Source organism: Chiloscyllium plagiosum, unplaced genomic scaffold (assembly GCF_037043375.1).
Source record: "Chiloscyllium plagiosum isolate Xiang-an unplaced genomic scaffold, Cpla_swu_hap1 HiC_scaffold_5, whole genome shotgun sequence".
Lineage (NCBI taxonomy): Eukaryota > Metazoa > Chordata > Chondrichthyes > Orectolobiformes > Hemiscylliidae > Chiloscyllium > Chiloscyllium plagiosum.
In genome coordinates this window covers 1,577,620-1,596,910 of record NW_028270143.1, presented here as the reverse complement: position 1 = coordinate 1,596,910, position 19,291 = coordinate 1,577,620, and the positions used below count along the sequence as shown (strand labels likewise).

Genomic DNA, 19,291 nt, shown 5'->3' with positions numbered 1-19,291 from the left:
ATTCAATATTTTGATACGAATAAACGAAAGAACCTCCGCACTGAAAATGTCACTCGACAAATGTAAGAAGTGCCCTGCCAAATCTAACTAACATAAAAACCACGCGTTCGAGTAAAGAAGCAGCAATCATAAAAACAAAATCGAGGTTTGTCTGGTTATAATTGGGAGTGCAATGAAAAGCTTTTGATGGTCTGATATTAATCTTTTAACCTCAATTCCCTGTTACCTGGCCAGAACACACACAATTTGTCTTCTGATAAAGTCCTTACTTGTTTTCCTCGTTAAGAGCGGTTGCTGCTTTATTTATGTGTGTGTGCTTTTTTAACATGAATGCTTAATGGTACAAGAGGCAACACGATCGCGATAAGGTGCTTCACTGAAAATAATAAAGATTAAACCTTCAGCTAACCCGAACTGAGTGGAGTGCAAAAAGGAACTAGCTCCTAATCTGTTTAAATAGCACTCCAATAATTAAAATAAAACATCGAAATAATAACCGGTGGAAATGAGTGAACAGAGGTGACACTTCCCTGGAAAATGTGCAGGGTAACTGCAGACAGACAGCTTGAGGAGGGACCGCTGGAGATTTATTGGAATCGCTGGCCAGCCACAGAGTGAGCCTCAGACTCAGCTCCTGCCCTGCTCAGACAGCAACACAGGACCAGGGTCAGCTTTGACACTCTCGTCCCTCTTTGCAGCGCTTGTGGCACTGCTTACCAGCTGCACTCCTCGGCACATCGAGGTGGTCGTGGGCTGGGCTGGGGTGAAGGGATGAGCCGCACAGTTTAAAGTGACAAAAAGTATCCAGTTACTTTTCAACTCTTGTCAGCCTGCCATCCACGGAGCAGCACTCTTGGAGATTAATACCGGTCACCACGAAGCACAGCAAACTCTACTGTACAGTGTTTTTTTTTTAATTTGCATGTGGCAGGAGGGAGATGCATTTAGAGAATAAAAAGGAAAGAGATAAAAGCCGCAAGATTTTCTATCATAAACATTATGAATAATAATGATAAAAAGACCTACATTGAGTGCTGTGCCTCTGTTGCCAGTCCCTGTGTGTCAGTCCATTGAAGCATGCAGTCAGAGCTTTCTCCTGCAGCATGCAAGAGGACGGGCTCGGAGTGTAGAAATCCAGCATTTGCCCAGGGCTGACTGCGAGCACATCCATACAGTCAAACATGACGACAGGCTGTCCCCAAACCTGGCGAAGATGTGTGTGTGTCTCTCTCTCTCTCCTCTCTCTAGGTGTGGGCAAATTCGCACAGACAGAAAACAAAAGTTGCTCCAACTCCCATCCAAACTGTTGCCCCCTTTCTGTTTTGCTGTGGGGTTTTTTTTTGGGGGGGTTGGTGGTGGTTTGTTTTTGCTTTATTTCCTCTGTCCTCCCCTCTTTCTCTTGGCACGTGAGAACTGCTGGTCTTTTTCCCAGAGCGGACTCATGGATTGTGACAGACAGCGCAGCCCAGAGCCTGTCATTGATCCAAATGATCATTTAGCATTTTCAACCCCCCTCCCCTCCCCACCCCACCCCACCACAACCACCAAGTTCCACACAACAACACCCACCCACCCCACACACACACAAACACAAGAGAGGGGGGGGGGGGGTGTGAAGTCAAGAGAGAGACGGCGTTCAATTCAAGATGAGGAAGGGTTTGCAAGGGGAGGGGAGGGGGAATGCAGGAGGTGCCTGCCCTGCAGCGGGGTCTCTCTGTCGCTGTGGGCTCAGCGGGACCCGCGGAGATCTCCCGGCCCCTGGCACACTCTGCACAGGGAGCAAACCCGCAGCCGACAGCCCAGCTCAGCCCAGCCCAGCTCAGCTCAGCACAGCTCAGCTCACCCCCCACCCACCCCCCACCCTCCTCCTCCTCCTCCTGCCTTCCAAAATGGCTCACCCTCGCCTTTTTGACCAGCTTACTTCCTACTCCTTATGTCACACACACAGTTTAAAAGGGAAGGGGGGGGGGGGGGGGGAAACAAAAAAGATTGAATTGCCTAATGTATGCGAGTGAACTTTCTCTGAACCCTACCCAGGCTGCTAACCTTCAAATGACCCAACCCAGCCTGACATCACCAGCTCCCAGGATTCCCACAGCAACTTCATATATATATTTGCAGAAGGCAGAGATACAAAAAGCTGCATCTGACACTCCCGGGGGGAGAGCAGCGGGCGGGCTGCGATCCGATGCATGAGGCTTGGAGAGGGCGAGAAGTTTCACAAGCCGGGCCCCTTCCAAAAACCAGGCGCACACCAAAACTTGCAACATTGATTAGTTTTCATTTTTTTTCTCTCTCTGCACCAGCGATTCACGGAATCAAAACCGAATTTTGGATTTTGGAAAGAAAGGGGTGCATTGGTATTCGTCTGACCCCCCCCCCCCCCTCACCCCCACCCTGAAAACACTTGCACGCCCTGCCTGCCTGCCTTCTGTTCCAGCGGGTTAGATAATGGGTCACGCACTAATTGGGGGTATCCTGCACAACCATCCCGATAAAGTCGCAGCAGTCCGGATACCCGATTTCTGGAGCTGCAGTCTTTGCCTTTAATCCAAATCTGACATGTCAGGGGTGCCTCCGTGGTCAGCACTGCTGCCCCGCAGCGCAAGGTTCGACACCAGCCTCGGGCGACTGACTGTGTGGAGTTTGCCCATCCTCCCCGTGTCTGCGTGGGTTTCCTCCCACAGTCCAGAGGTGTGCAGGTTAGGTGGATTGGCCATGCTAAATTACACTTGTAGTGTCCAGGGATATGTAGGTTAAGTCATGGGATATGCTGGGATAGGTGTGGGGGTGGATCTGGGTTGGATGCTTTTCAAAGGGTTAGTGTGGGCTCGATGGACCGAATGGCCTGCTTCCATCCTCTGATTGATGTGATTCTATATAAACATGACAGCTTGGAGTGCACTCTAATTTAAGGATTTCTGGCAGATCGGTTTGAATTTTACACTTCGATGTTTGTGGTCAGTGGTTGATGATGCTGTTGAACTTCTATGGAGAGCACAAGTTTCTGCTAGATGTTAGCAGAAAATGAATAAAAGCTTTATAACACGAAAGCGAGATACTGCAGATGTGGGAAATCTGAAACAGAAACGAAAGATGCCAAAGATAATCAACAGATTGGGTGGTAAGCGGATGTGTACTGCGTGGTAACATTGCACAACTGCTGGCACTAACTATCACTGTTCACAAGAACCAGATCAACCAGGCAAACCTCTTTTGACAAATGCTCAGATATTTTGATTATTTGTAAAGTGATGTAGAAGTTACTTTACTTTTGAGAAATTAAATGATTTTTAATAGGTTATTCTCACCTGCAAGTAAGCACAACACATAGAACATAGAACATAGAAGAATACAGCGCAGTACAGGCCCTTCGGCCCTCGATGTTGCGCCGATCCAAGCCCACCTAACCTACACTAGCCCACTATCCTCCATATGCCTATCCAATGCCCGCTTAAATGCCCATAATGAGGAAGAGTCCACCACTGCTACTGGCAGGGCATTCCATGAACTCACGACTCGCTGAGTAAAGAACCTACCCCTAACATCTGTCCTATACCTACCCCCCCTTAATTTAAAGCTATGCCCCCTTGTAATAGCTGACTCCATACAAGGAAAAAGATTCTCACTGTCGACCCTATCTAAACCCCTAATCATCTTATACACCTCTATCAAGTCACCCCTAAACCTTCTTTTCTCCAATGAAAACAACCCCAAGTGCCTCAGCCTTTCCTCATACGATCTTCCTACCATACCAGGCAACATCCTGGTAAACCTCCTCTGCACCCGTTCCAGTGCCTCCACATCCTTCCTATAGTATGGCGACCAAAGCTGCACACAATACTCCAGATGCGGCCGCACCAGAGTCTTATACAACTGCAACATGACCTCAGTACTCCAGAACTCAATTCCTCTACCAATAAAAGCCAGTACGCCATATGCCTTCTTCACCGCACTATTTACCTGGGTGGCAACTTTCAAAGATTTGTGTACATGGACACCAAGATCCCTCTGCTCATCCTCACTACCAAGTATCCGACCGTTAGCCCAGTACCCCATCTTTTTATTACTCTTACCAAAGTGAATCACCTCACACTTAGCTACATTGAACTCCACATGCCACCTTTCTGCCCAGTTCTGCAGCTTATCTATATCCCGCTGTAACCTGCCACATCCTTCCTCACTGTCTACAACTCCTCCGACTTTCGTATCATCCGCAAACTTGCTCACCCAACTTTCTAACCCCTCCTCCAGGTCATTTATAAAAATGACAAACAGCAATGGTCCCAAAACAGATCCTTGCGGAACACCGCTAGTGACGGCACTCCAAGATGAACCTTTGCCATCAACTACGACCCTCTGTCTTCTTCCAGCCAGCCAACTCCTAATCCAAACCTCCAACTCACCCTCAATGCCAGACCTCCGTATTTTTTGCAGTAGTCTACCATGGGGAACCTTATCAAACGCCTTACTAAAATCCATATACACCACATCTACTGCTTTACCCTCGTCCACCTCCTTAGTCACCTTCTCAAAGAATTCAATAAGGTTTGTGAGGCACGACCTGCCCTTCACAAAACCATGCTGACTATCCTTGATCACATTATTCCTATCCAGATGTTCATAAATCCTATCCCTTACAATTCTCTCTAAGATTTTGCCCACAACAGAAGTGAGACTCACCGGCCTATAGTTACTAGGGTTATCCCTACTCCCCTTCTTGAACAAGGGAACCACATTTGCTAGCCTCCAATCTTCTGGCACTACTCCTGTAGACAACGAGGACATAAAAATCAAGGCCAATGGCTCTGCAATCTCCTCCCTTGCTGCCCAGAGAATCCTAGGATAAATGCCATCAGGCCCAGGGGACTTATCTATTTTCACCCTTTCCAGAATTTCCAACACCTCTTCTCTACATACCTCCAAGCCATCCATTCTACTTAATTGTGACTCAGTACTCACATTGACAACAATGTCCTGTTCCTGATTGAATACTGACGAAAAGTATTCATTCAGTGTCTCCCCAATCTCTTCAGCCTCCACACGCAACTTCCCACTACTATCCTTGACTGGACCTATTCCTACCCTAGTCATTCTTTTATTCCTGACATACCTATAGAAAGCCTTAGGGTTTTCCCTAATCCTACCAACTAAGGACCTTTCATGTCCCCTCCTTGCTGCTCTTAGCTCTCTCTTCAGGTCCTTCCTGTCTACCTTATAACTCTCAATCGCCCCAATTGAACCTTCACGTCTCATCTTTACATAGGCCGCCCTCTTCCATTTAACAAGGGATTCCAATTCCTTATTAAACCACGGCTCCCTCACACGACCCTTTCCTCCCTGCCTGACGGGCACATACTTATCAAGGACACTCAATAGTTGCTCCTTGAACAAGCTCCACATATCAATTACACCCTTGCCTTGAAGCTTACTTTTCCAGGCCACACATCCTAAGTCATGCCTCACAGCATCATAATTTCCCTGCCCCCATCTATAACTCTTGCCCTGTAGTGCACACTTATCCCTCTCCATCACTAGAGTAAAGGTCACCGAATTGTGGTCACTGTCCCCAAAGTGCTCACCTACCTCTAATTCTAACACCTGGCCTGGTTCATTACCCAGAACCAAATCCAGTATGGCCTCACCTCTTGTTGGCCTATCTACATATTGTGTCAGGAAACCCTCCTGCACACATTGGACAAACACTGACCCATCTAACAAACTTGAGCTATAGCTTTCCCAATTAATTTCAGGAAAGTTAAAGTCCCCCATAACAACCACCCTATTACTTTCACTCTTCTCTTGAATCATCCTCGCAATCCTTTCTTCTATGTTTCTAGGACTATTAGGAGGCCAGTAAAAAACTCCTAACAGGGTGACCTCACCTTTCCTATTCCTAACCTCAGCCCAAACTACCTCAGATGGCGAGTCTTCATCCATCGTCCTTTCCACAGCTGTAATACTATCTTTGACAAGCAATGCCACACCTCCCCCTCTTTTACCCCCACCTCTGACCCTACTAAAACATTTAAACCCTGGAACCTGCAACAGCCAATCCTGTCCCTGTTCTACCCATGTCTCCGTAATAGCCACAACATCGAAGTCCCAGGTACCAACCCACGCTGCAAGTTCACCTACCATATTTCGTATACTTCTTGCATTGAAGTATACACACTTCAAACCACTTTCCTGTTTACAGGCACCCTCCTTTGAAATTGATGCCATGTTCCTAACCTCCCTACACTCCAGGTCCTGCACCCTAAAGCTACAGTCTGGGTTCCCATGCCCCTGCAGAGTTAGTTTAAAGCCCCCCCAAGAGCACACATACATACAGTGAATGGGTAAATTCAATCCTGTTTTACCCCACCCATTTCCCTTCAGCAACCATTAAGGCAGGGCCAAACGGTAACTGATGAGTGATGGGCATTTATTGCTAAAGTGGGATCAATGCCAGGCCAGCATTTTACATCAAGGCTAAGTGGGTCTCTTAGACCTCTTAGACACACTTTACCTGCTGCAAAGACAGAAATGTCTTTATGCTAACTACTGGGAGAATTAAACAGAAGAAAGGAACAGCAACAACAGCAGCAAAAGCCTGTTACGCAAAGGCTTTCATTTCAGTGCATTATTTTGTGATAACTTCAGAGTTCCTCCTATGGTTACAAGTAACCCTCACTGCTTCAACACTGAGCCAAAACATCACTGAATCCAGCATCTGAAGCAGGTACACCAGTCATCTTTTAGTACCCGAATGTCACAGAGACTGAAATGCAGCATATCTTACAGGTATGATCAGCAGATGAAAGTAATCATATGAAATTTTCCAAGCTATTCAGACAGAGGCTTCTACATACAGAGCTCTTGAAATCCTGGCATTATTGAGGAATTTAGCAGCATCTTCCACTCTTGCTGTTATGTTGCTGCGATTTTATTGGAAAATAATGCAATTGTTGAAAGAACAATACTGCAATATGAAATCTATGTTTTTAAATCAGATATTTTGTTCGGTATGAAATCATAAAGAAACCTAAAAAAGTCAATGCTAGCAGAAAGAAAACTTAGCAGTTCACTGAACACAAAAGTGCTTTTTCTGACCAAATAATATGCAAGATAAATAATTGTACTGAATTGTGAAATTCCTGTTTAAAAAAAACTAAATTTTAAAAAGAACCCTTTAAATCATAGTTGTCTAGTTAACTGAAGAAAGCTTTATTCTGAATAAATAACCAAAGAGAAAGATGAGAAGTTCATATTTTGAGCTTACATAGGCAGATATGTATCTGCCTTCAATATATCCATTCAATGAATCAAAATGTTTGTCAGAACAAACTTAATTTTCATAGCCAAATATTGACTTACCAGTAATTTTACTGACTTCCACCTACCTATGCACATATTCTATTCTTCTCTGAAAACATTGTGGTGCTGGGGTGCAACTCAACAGTCACCAGCAAGTCTCAAATACCTCAACCAAGATGCCATTATTCATGTGTGAGGCGAAAACATGAATGTCAGCCGGTCAGGGAATCACAGCAGAATCACGTTGTGTGCCATCATCAAAAGTTAGTGAATGAACACCTCCATCAAAGTGAGTCAATTCCTTCCAGTGATTTATTCTGTCCCCAAGAAATTTTCACTTGATAGCTTCAAAAAGCAGTAAATGGACAGCAGCAGGGGATGTGGCACAAAGGTTTTATCTGCCTCCCTATTTCTTGGTGCCAGTTTCAGGAGAAATGATATAGGATTTTGCATGCACCCAACAGTAGTTGTGCAGGCATTTTCAAGTGATAAGCTATTGAGTTGAATATGTCATTCAACATTTTTCCATCATTTCTCCCTTTGCATGCTCAGCACTCTATTTTACCCAGGTAATAGAGAAGGAATTTAAAAATTAAGGACCATTTTGCTTACAGCAATCGATTTTTTCACAATCTAAAAAATGTGGGTGCCACACTCTTTCAGTGTCCATAGCCAAGCCAGTCAATTTTATGGCAGCATCTGGGGTCTGTTAGAAAAAAAAATGTTTGAGAGTGACAGTGGCACAAGAGGAGTAGCTTGGTAAAGTAGAACTGTAAAAGGTGATGAAAATAAATTTCATATCCAACATTTAGCACTTTTAAACCACTTCATCTCATCGCTCTGGTGACTTCTTTTCTCATAGGTACTTGACAAGCTAACAATACAGTGACGAAAGAATTAATGCACAACAGATCGTTTTGCAGATGCGCAAGCATTTACTCATCTCCTACTACTTGTGTGGTCTGAAAAATCAGGGGATACTTTTTTTCATATCTTTGCCCTTGGATTGTAAAAACATTTTAAAATATCCTATTTGAAATGTGTTTTACAAATCGAACACGTCATATGTGGTGATGTGATAATGATCTCAACTACAGGACTGACTATAGTCCCCACATGACTTTCTTGCTCATGAGCTATCTGAGCAGATTCACTCATAGAGCTATTTAACATTTATTATTGCTGATCACAAAATAATCTTATCTTCATGTTATTTCTATAACCACATTACACCACAGCCCAGGACTTTTGGTTGAATTTGAACAAATTCTTGTAAAAGGAGTAAATGACTTCAGTTTCCAACTTTTTTACATTACATTTTGTATTTTACAATATGATATTTGATCTAGTACATTATAACATTTGCTTTTGAGAACTCTGCTATGGTACATTAAGGCACCACTCAGAATTGATGGTCATGTTAATGTAATGACGTAGCACAATTCAAAGCTGTACCCAAAATGAACAGTTTCGCAATGAAAACAGCTTGAAATATTTCCTCAGTCGGGGTAGGCATTAAATTGAAAGATCTGTCTCTGTTTTGTATGGCTCTAACGTGGATAATGCGAAAAGGTTATATGACAGCATGTAAAGATGCAAATAAGAAGGTGTTGTCACAATTGCTATTTTTAACACTTTTATTACTTCTATTCTATAAAATTACCAATGCCACAACATTTGGCAGTAGTTCTAGTTCAAGTGTTAATATATTGTGTGAGCAATTTGTTAATAAAAAGAAAGAAAGACTTGTATATTTCCCCTTTTTCACAGCCAATATCTGAAAATATTTTATAATCAATGAAGGGTTGTTAAAAGGGAGTCACAATTATAATTTAGGAAACATGGCAGCTAATATATTGTTTCTTTGATTTGGCCTCTGCTTAGTTCTTCATGATTCTGTGAGACATTTTTCCAACAAAGTGGTTTTTTTTAAAGCAAGTTATTAGTATGAGTTCAGTCTATTATACCCTGTACACTGGGGAAGTCAGCGATGGTGGAGGATCCCATGTCTGAGCTGCTGATTCTGCTTAGCACAGGGGAGGGATACAAGTGAATTTTCTGGAGAAAATGCTATCAGTGGCATCCTGGATGCATTTGAGGATTGGGCAATGCCACACAGGTCCCCAGTTGATCGTTGAAACGAGCTGCTGGCATAAACATTTGGGCACTTGTGACCTTGGCAGCCATTGGGTTGGGATGGTATCCAGTTCTTGTGAACTGCCCCAGCAGTTAATGCAGTTTGGTAAAGATGCCTTAATTGGCACAATCTTTGTGAACCTAGTAGAAATTAAGAGCAAGACCAGTGGATATGGGGTCTCATCATTCGCCCCTGTCTGACTGGAATCTCTTCATCTGCCTGATTACCCCTCTGGGGGTTGCTAGGCAGAAGATGCTGTAATTTTTATCTACTTCTACATTGTATTAACATTTTAAGCAATACCACAGTCACAGCGATGTCAGTGTCAAAAATGTGAGCAGATAATCTGTGAGGAATGTCAGAAAGAAAACACCATTTTATTAACAATACTCCTGAGCCCCCATGTCCATCAATGTCATACCCTCACACAGTGTGGCCTGGAGGCTTCCTGAGAAGGTCAATCTTATGTAACCTTATCCAAATGCATATTGCAGATCCAAAATATTCATGTTGAATTGGGGCAATAGATTTATGAAAGTGATAACTTGCCCCCGCAAAGAAAGACACCCTTGCTCATCATAGAACATGTCCTTTCCTATTACAGTTCATTATAAGAGTGTGGCAGCTGAAAAGCATTGTCTTTTCTTTCAATGTGATAGCTATGGAATGTGTTTCTGAAAAGCCATGTCCTGCTGACACTTATAGGTTCAAATCTAATTATATTTGATTTGCTGACATGACAAGGAGGCAATTAATGTGCACAATGCAGTGGTCTTTATTGCTTGAGGCCATGATTTGTAATGTCCATTCTTAGACAATGACTGATCTGCCAATGAAGTGAAATCTGATATCACATAGGTGGTATTACTGATTCAGTAGATGCATGATTAATGCAATTGGCCTAGAACGGCCTCCATTTCAAATTATTTGACACTGCCCCTGAAGAAATGAATAGAACCTTACTCTGCCTGCTCTGCATGCACTAACATTTGGATTGCACACTTGACTTTGGATCAACGTTGGCAAGGTTTCAATCTTGTCTTTTTGTAAGTGAGATGTAGACTCCACCAGAGATGCTGGATGGTTCCCCCACATCCTTTGTGTTCCCTTTGTGATGCTGATCCTGAGTCCCCTTTCAGACGCTCCATATTTCCATTTGGCCCCTTTATACAATCATTAATGTCCTCAATTTATCTTCATATTCCATGGCTTTGCAAATTGTCATGACTTGTGACAACAGCCCTTCTGGAGCTCCCTATCCCCTCCTTTGCCTATGAGACCCCACCCTTAATTCCCTCTATGACCCAGTCCAGTAAACCCGGTCCCCAGACACAAGTTGCCCTGCTCTCTAAAGGAGTCCATGGTAAGCTCCCGACTGTGTTGAGAAAATCCCAGGACTGACCATAGTCTACATCCGCAAACAGACTTGGCAGGACAGCCCTGACTGAGCACAGCCCACTCCTGAGCTGATGTCTCCACAGCACTCTGATTGATGCACTTGTAATTCCTGGACTGGTCACATTTGATCTACAGGACTGACCAAGTCCCCATCCATGGACTGCATGCTATGGATCCCCAGACTCTGGTGGGACCAAATGTCTGGTTGAGCATGCCCAATTCCCTGGGGTGGAATTGAAAAAGCTCTTTGACTGATTATAGGCTCCTTGCTGCTCTGAAGGACTGCTCCTCTTTGACTTTCAGACGTGGTCATTCTGTTGAAGCATGTTTAGAGTAAACCGTTGGCACATGGTGCAGGGGTGATGTTGATGTCATAGCCCATAGTGTTAGGTGAAGGGGTAAATGTAGGGGAATGGGTCTGGGTGGGTGCTTTTCGGAGGGTCGGTGTGGACTTGTTGGGCTGAACAATGTTTCCACATTGTAAGTAATCTAATTTAATCTAGTATTGTACAGTAACATGTCCACTCCCTTAACTGAGTGCTCCCTGAAAAGCTGCTTGTCTATCACTCTGCACTAAAGAGCAATGCCAGCCACTGAGACTACCAGTGACCAAGTAAGCACAAGGTGAGTGAATTCTAAGAAATAACGTTAATAACCAAATGATGCATCCATTTAGGTGAATGAGGTGCATGCATGTGTGTGTGTTTGTGTCCATGTGTGTGAGCCTGCATGTGTATCTATGTGTGTGAACCTGTATGTGTGTGTGGCTGTCCGTATGTGTCTGTGTGTGTATGTGTGTGCGTGACGTATGTCCATGTGTATGTCTGTGCATGTGTCTGTGTGTGTGTGTCTATCCATGTGTATGTCTGTGTGTCTGTGTGTTTGTCTCTGTGTCTTAAGTGTTTCTGTGTGCGTGTATCTGTATGAGTGTGTCTCTGTGTGCATGTGTGTCTCCATGTGCATGTGCGTTTCTGTGTTTGTGTATATCTGTGTGTGTATGCATATGGGTCTGTATGTGTGTGTCTCCATGTTTGTGTGTGTTGTGTGTGGCCCTGCATGCAGAACAACTTGGCAGAAGCATACAAGTCATAGATGTCCCTGAGTTCCACTATAGAGTGTTGAAGGGCTGAAGTGGCGTGTGAATTGAGCCAAGAGCAGGCCTGATGACGTGGTGAGGCCGGTGGTTTGGCACTGTCAATATGTGCATGAACAAAGGGCGGAAGAGCATGGTTTCCATGGAGCATGCAGACACCTTGTGCTGAAGACACAATGGGATGATGGCTGGGGTTAGCAATTAACAAGCTGCAGCTTCCAGGTACCAGCCCTGATTTACAGTCAGGAGGAGGCACTGTCCAGTTTCCTGGGGAAGGAGAGGTAAATCATACAGATGACACCAGTTGGGCTCAGAATGAAATGTAAATAAGGTAGCCACTGCTTAATAGTGAGATTCTGAAGTTGCTGTTTAAAACAAAAAGGGAAAATTAAGGCTTTTATTCTCAGCATCAAGATCCCAATATTTTCATTATCGCAGTATTTTCCCAGCTTTCTTGCCATTGTCCATACCACTCTGAGCTGGAGTTGGGGGATGAGGGGGTGGGGTGGGGGGGGAGGTATTGTATAATGAAAGCTCTATTCAGGTGGTCAGGAAACAGAATGGATCAGGATTATACTGCAGGACTTAGCAAACTCAGGAATAACTCCACTGTACAACTATCAATGCAACAAAAATTTCCCAGTCACAAGACTTTGAATAAATGTTCCGACTTGCCCACTCTCAGCATGTCGACTACACTAGTGTTTATACAGTTTGGGGCAGTGACTTTCCCAAATTAAGTCGCATATATAAATACCCAAGTACTATACAAATAATTATGGTGCTCATGAAGTTCTTTGCTGCTTACCAACTGTCAACAGAGAAGATACTCAGGAAGTCCTTTATTGTTGATCTGGACTGTTTGAACTCACAGCTATAATTAACTACAACACTCTGTAACTTAAATAAATCTGCAACAAATATTTTGTTTTAACCAGAAATCTATTCATAGATTCCTAACTGGAATATATTTACTAGCATGCTATATTACACTTCACAACGTCTTGGTCAATGAGCACTGTCAGGGTTTAGAGCTCTTCCTCCAGACACAGGACTACCCAGCAGACACACCTCTTACTTCAACATTGATTTTCACAATGCAAAGCACAGAAACCCAGCACAGCAAATGGGAATGAGATTTGGGCCACCCACTTACAGGAGAGACTGGAAGGAACATTGAAGCTAACCTTTATAACCTCCACCTGCAGCAGACTCAGAGGCAACCATCTTTCCATCACGCTTACCCCAACTCGCAGACTCTCTGGAATTTCCAGCTGAACTCATAGACGATTGCTGGCAGAACTATCATCCAAAGGAGAACTTCCTGCACATGTTCCGATCCCGGGGCTGTCTCCAAACCTACTGGACACACGAGGCCAGATTCTGCATCGGTATTTGTCAGTTCTCCTCATTATAAGTGTGAGACTGACAGCCACACTTGCAGAGTTAAAAGGGAAATCCAGAATGTGCTATCACTGATTTCCCACAACCCCCCCCACCTCCCTCCCCCCCACCACCACAACCCCTCCACCTCCATAGGGGTGAACTGTTGAAGTCACTGCAAATGGAAATTTTATGCATCATGTGAATTGATGGGAAATTCCATTCAATTTCACAAAAAAAAACTTGGACAACGTTTTGCCATGTTTAATGAAGTGTTAGTGAGTTTTAAAAGGAATACTAAGTTCATAATTACAAATGAATAACTTTTCTGGCCCTGAAGAACTAATTTTATGTCAAATCACTGTTGATGGATCATGGAGAGTCTACTGAGCCAACATTGGAATTAAATTAATATCGAGAAAGGTGAAATCCATGCCATAAAAGTTGGTGGATCTTCATGGGCACCAGTCCTTGAGATCAGCATAGAGCACCACCACCCCTGCTGACTGCCAAATTTGAGCCATATTGTCTATCACATGGTGAGACACTAGATAACAGAGTAATTCACCATAGTCAGATACTATTTCCCAAATGGAATCCTAAGCCTACATGATTTGCTGCCAATGGAACACAATATCTGAACTGCCCACAAATTTCTGAATCTGTTTCCCTAACAGAAAGAACGTGAAACTGCAGATCAGAGCAGAGCATGCTGCAGAAAATGTAAAATAAGTAGTTCTGTTTCCTTGCTCAATTGAAACAGTGCTGTGCAAGTCATGACAAGAAATAGGAGCACCTCAGCGGGGTTTTCTACATACATACATACATACTCCGAATACTTGACAGTCTGCACTAGATATTCCTAGACCTTGCCTCCCAGCTACAATATGCAACATGATCAATCAGAACCTAGGAAGGCCTCAGTACCTTTCTGCTCTTCAAAAATCCCTGAAGAGACCATAACTAATTTTGGATCTCTGAAGCCCATTTGTTGAAATAGCCACTAACTATTGTCACTCAAATGGTAAGGACTACATAAGACCATAAGCACAAAGGTTTGTAGCTACACCGTAATGTATAATGTAGCATACTTGCCAGAACAAATCTTGACCTCAGAAAGTGATAGTTTACCAAATGGAAGAAGTTCATCAAAGACTCCACTGTGTTAGCTTTCTTCACATCATTGAAGCCAAGTTTTTGACTTCTTAATCAAATGTTTAATTTAGACAAAATGAATCCTATCTCCTCACAAACTATTCAGAGTCTTTTCATATGGTGCGTGAGTTCTGGAGATTGATAGAATCTATCAATATTAAGGGCTTCTTCGGTATAATCATGCTCATAATCAGATCCTCAAATGCTCCAAAAGACGAGTCACTGCTTTTTTGAGACACATATGCCATATTCCAAACATTTCTGCCAACATTATTACCATGTGGCGGCTTATGGGGGTCAAGTGCCTGATTTCCTGTTTGCTTAAATACTTCAGTATAATTATTACAGCTGTAGAACAATTGGTCATTTTAACTCATTGCTGTACACTGGGATCTGCAACGTTAACCACTTGGAAACATTGTATGCATGATCACCAGAAAATACATTGAACGGCCAAAACACCTGCAAGCCCCATGACGCTCTGTTTATTTTTATGAGTATAACACAAATACATTATATTTTAAACCAAAATGAATGATTTTCCATCCAAATAAATGATGCCTGGCCAAATTTGAACAAGCAATCCAAATTCAAAGCAGCTTGTCATCTGATTCACATTAGCCTGCGAAAGTAATGAAATAATCTGCCTTATGTTAAGGAACAAACACAATTACTTTATCTGTCAAAAGGCGTATTCCTTTTGGGTAATTTAGTTCAAAAATGCAATGAAATAATATTGTTTCCAAAACAAACATTAATCTTGATCTACATACTCTGCTCACCTATAGTTTTGCAAATTTTGCAACTGTCCACAACAGCAACAATTGCCACATTGTGGAAAATGTTAGCATTGACCCGCTGGAAATAAACTTGCACATCTGTTTGTTTTGCGCTTCAGTTTTGATTAACTTCAATCCCAATAAAAGTTTATGAAGTATGAAATCTAGATATATTTGGAAAACAGCTCCTATGTTGATCTGGGAGCCATTCGTAATTTCAGCACATCCAGTATATACCATTAAATTGTAATCTAACCTAAATGAATTAATACATATTAAAAAGACACTGTAATTTTTCCACACGTAAACAGGAAGTGGTTGCAGACATTACCAGCACTCTTCCAGAATGCTATGCAATGTTCACAGCGTAGCATGAACATCTATTCAATGCAAACTGTTTATCATCAGCAGTTCCAAAAAGCTATACAATAACATTGGCAAAATCTCTTTATCTTACAGCTGTAGAGTCATAGAGGTGTACAGCGTGGAAACAGACCCTTCGGTCCAACTTGTTCATGCCGACCAGATATCCCAACCCAATCTAGTTCCACCTGCCAGCACCCGGCCCACATCCCTCCAAACCTTTCCTATTCATATACCCATCCAGATGCCTTTTAAATGTTGCAATTGTACCAGCCTTCACCACTTCCTCTGGCAGCTCATTCTAAACAAGTTCCACTCTCTGCATGAAAAAAATTACCCCTTAGGTCTCTTTTATATCTTTCCCCTCTCACCCTAAATCTATGCCCTTTAGTTCTGGACTCCCCCACCCCAGGGAAAAGACTTTGTCTATTTATCCTATCCATGCCCCTCATGATTTTATAAACCTCTATAACATCACCCCTCAGCCTCTAACGCTCCAGGGAAAACAGCCCCGGCCTGCTCAGCCTCTCCCTATAGCTCAAATCCTCCAACCCTGGCAACATCCTTGTAAATCATTTCTGAACCCTCTCAAATTTCACAACATTCTTCCGATAGGAAGGAGACCAGATTTGCACACAATATTCCAAAAGTGGCCTAACCAATGACCTGTACAGCCGCAAGATGACCTCCCAACTCCTGTACTCAATGTTCTGACCAATAAAGGAAAGCATATTTAAACACCTTCTTCACTATCCTATCTACTCTACTTTCAAGGAGCTATGAATCTGCACTCCAAGGTCTCTTTGTTCAGCAACACTCTGTAGGGCCTTACCATTAAGTGTATAAGTCCTGCTAAGATTTGCTTTCCCAAAATGCAGCACCTCACATTTATCTAAACTAAACTTCATCTGCCACTCCTCAGCCCATTGGCCCATCTGATCAAGGTCCTGTTGTCTTAAAGATAATAAAATGTCGACTAACTGTGAGAAGTATATTTTCCAGGGCTAATACATTCCTTTCCTTAATATGATTAGGCCTTCTGTTTCATTTCCAATTTAGCAAATTTTGTGCCATGTTGTTGGAATAGTTTTCTCCTGGGTAGCTGACGCACAATATAATTAATAGGTTATCAGGCACATTTTCATGCAGACTAATTTTATTGGTGATATCTCAAAGGTGATTAAGCCCCCTGAGGAAAGTTCAGCATTGTGATACTCAAAAGGAAGATTCCCTCCATGTGTTAGCTACAGCAAAATTGTGAGCAGGAAACATTTGATGGTTTTCTTGCAGCTATTGCACATGAGTTTCTTCACTGCTGAATCCATTATTTTCCTATGCTACACCAAATTACCTTCAATTATGTTAATTGTGGACATGAGGGAAATACTGAAGCATATCTCTCTACGAGTGAACCATAATGAATCACTTACTTTCATAAGAGAAAAATAGTGCAGATGCTCTAAATATGAAATAAAGAGGAACGGTCCTGGAGAAACGTAGCAGATCTGGCAGCATCTATGGAATGAGAACAGAGGTGATGTTTCAAGTCTAATATGACCTCTTCAGGACTTACTTCATGGCTTTTCCTGATAATGGCTAATGGCAACATATTTGTGCAGGTGAGTTAAGTAATATAATTTTATTGACACCAATATTCCTTATGGTCCTTAAACATTTTTTGGGATGGATTGTCTAGAACCTGCAAAAGCAGGAAACATGCCATGCAGAATGAATTAGTCAGTTAGGTGGGCTGTGAAATCTCAACTCCCCAATAGCAGGTTGAAATGAAGAGATTAAGACAGATGCAGAGCATCATGTGTTCCCCGATCAGTGATGGGTTCATACTTGCAATACATTCACATGAACGCTCATGAGGGTAAAGTTGTTATTAATTGTATTCTCCCATCAAGATAAAGTCAATGCAACACAAAAATCTTATGGCACCCAAATCATGTGTATTTAAAGGTGGCATTCATCTTTCAGCTTTGTGCAGTTGGGACTATTTAAGAGCAGGGAGGATAAGCTGGAGCTATATAAACTATTTATTAGGCCACAGCTGGGGTATTGAGCAGTTCTGGAATCCATCTTATAGGAGGGATGTGCCAGCACTGGAGAGGCTGCAGAGATTTACCAGAATGTTGCCTGGGCTGAACAGTTTTAGATATGAAGAAATTGGACAAACTGGGGTTTGTTTTGGAGAAAAGGAGACTGAGTGGGGATCTGATTGAGATGTTTAAAATTATAGCGAGGAAAAAATCATTTCGCCTTGGTGGAGGGATCAATGAGGGGCATAGATTTAAGGTAAGGGGCAGAGGTCTCAGAGGGGATGTGAGGAAAAATGTTTTTCACTCAGAGGATGTTGAGAATCCAGAGCTCACTGCCTGAATGGGTGGAGAGGCCGAAACCCTCATTACAATTAAATAGTATTCCCATATGCATTGCAATGCCAAGTCATAAAAGGCCCAAGTGCCATGGAATTAGAATATTTAGGTGGTTGCTTTTGACCAGTAGAGACTTGATGGGAGAATGGGCCTTTTTTCTGTGCTGCTAGATCTCTATTAGTCAATGATGACTATGACGATGATCAAGTCTTCTTTATTTAGCTGTATAAAAGAGGAGAGCAGGAGAAAGGTAGGGTGAGGCTTTTGTAAAGAGAGGACATATAGTGCGATCAGATCCCATAGACTGATGAGTACAACACAGGACATTAACATGAACATTCAAAGAGTGAAATTAAAATGTGATAAAGGAAAGATCTCTAACACCTCCATAGCCATCATTTCTATCAACCATAAGACCAACCAGTACGTTGATCTTCTAACTAAGCTAGTCTCAACAAATAATAATGATTCATTTCTGAGCAAAATTAAACCAAAGTAATGAAATATTTATAAGTGAAACTTAGTTTTGAAAAACACCAATGTCACTTTTATGCTCTCAAGTCATATATTAATGGCAGTCAAGTTAGCATGAACTTTTGCCCATGACCCTCTCTGTTTCATCAGTAAGTTTCCTCATTGTCCACCTGTAGGTTTAGGATTGTCAGCTGATAGTGGCCTTCATCCGAAAAACATTACCTTCTGCACAGTCATGTGTCTCCTGTACATGCTGGTGGCACATTACATTTTAAGTGCACTTGTATGGGAACCAGGAGAAAGCAAGGAATTGGAAGTGGCGCACATTTCTAATTCCACTGGAGGGAATAGCATGCTGCTGATAGAATTCCGCCCATTACTTTCTTCCCAATGAATTGAGCTTCTCATTAAAGCTGCTTTATTTTACAAAAGATGAGATGAGTAGGTTAGTTATGAGTCTCTACCAGTAGTTAACCATTGTCCTAAATTCTGTTGATATGACCTCAGAAACTGTTTCCCAATATTTTCTGAATAATAACATTGTTCTTAAAATGACAGCATCAAGATGATCTCGTGACTTGTGTATTCTTACGGTGAGTCTCGCCAGGCAACGACAGGTATCCATGAGTGGGTTTTGCAGCATTGCCCTACAAAGGGCAGCAAATGACAGAGAGCTGGCACATCTGGGTGATGCCAGGTACCCTCTGGCAGCTGGCAACAGAGGGTTGCTGTGGGAGCATGGCATGCTCAGATCCTCTTGACTGTGTTGCATTTAGGTGAGAAGGCAGGAAAAAAAGCTAATGTTAAAGCCAAAAAGACAGGGAAATAT

General features: G+C 42.7%; 1 protein-coding gene across 4 annotated transcripts in view; it reads right to left on the bottom strand.

Moving 5' to 3' along the window:
• Nucleotides 1-19,291, bottom strand: part of LOC122549656 (retinoic acid receptor beta) — a 510,173-nt gene that overhangs the window by 228,171 nt on the left and 262,711 nt on the right. For 2 of the 4 annotated variants that reach the window (XM_043689455.2, XM_043689456.2), the window contains exon 1: nt 1,027-1,840. The exons of the other annotated variants lie outside the window; for them this stretch is intronic. In XM_043689455.2, coding sequence (XP_043545390.2) covers nt 1,027-1,495 — 469 coding nt within the window. In that variant the 5' untranslated portion in view covers nt 1,496-1,840. Of the gene's footprint in view, nt 1-1,026; nt 1,841-19,291 lie in introns of those variants that run through there. 4 annotated transcript variants of the gene reach the window in all.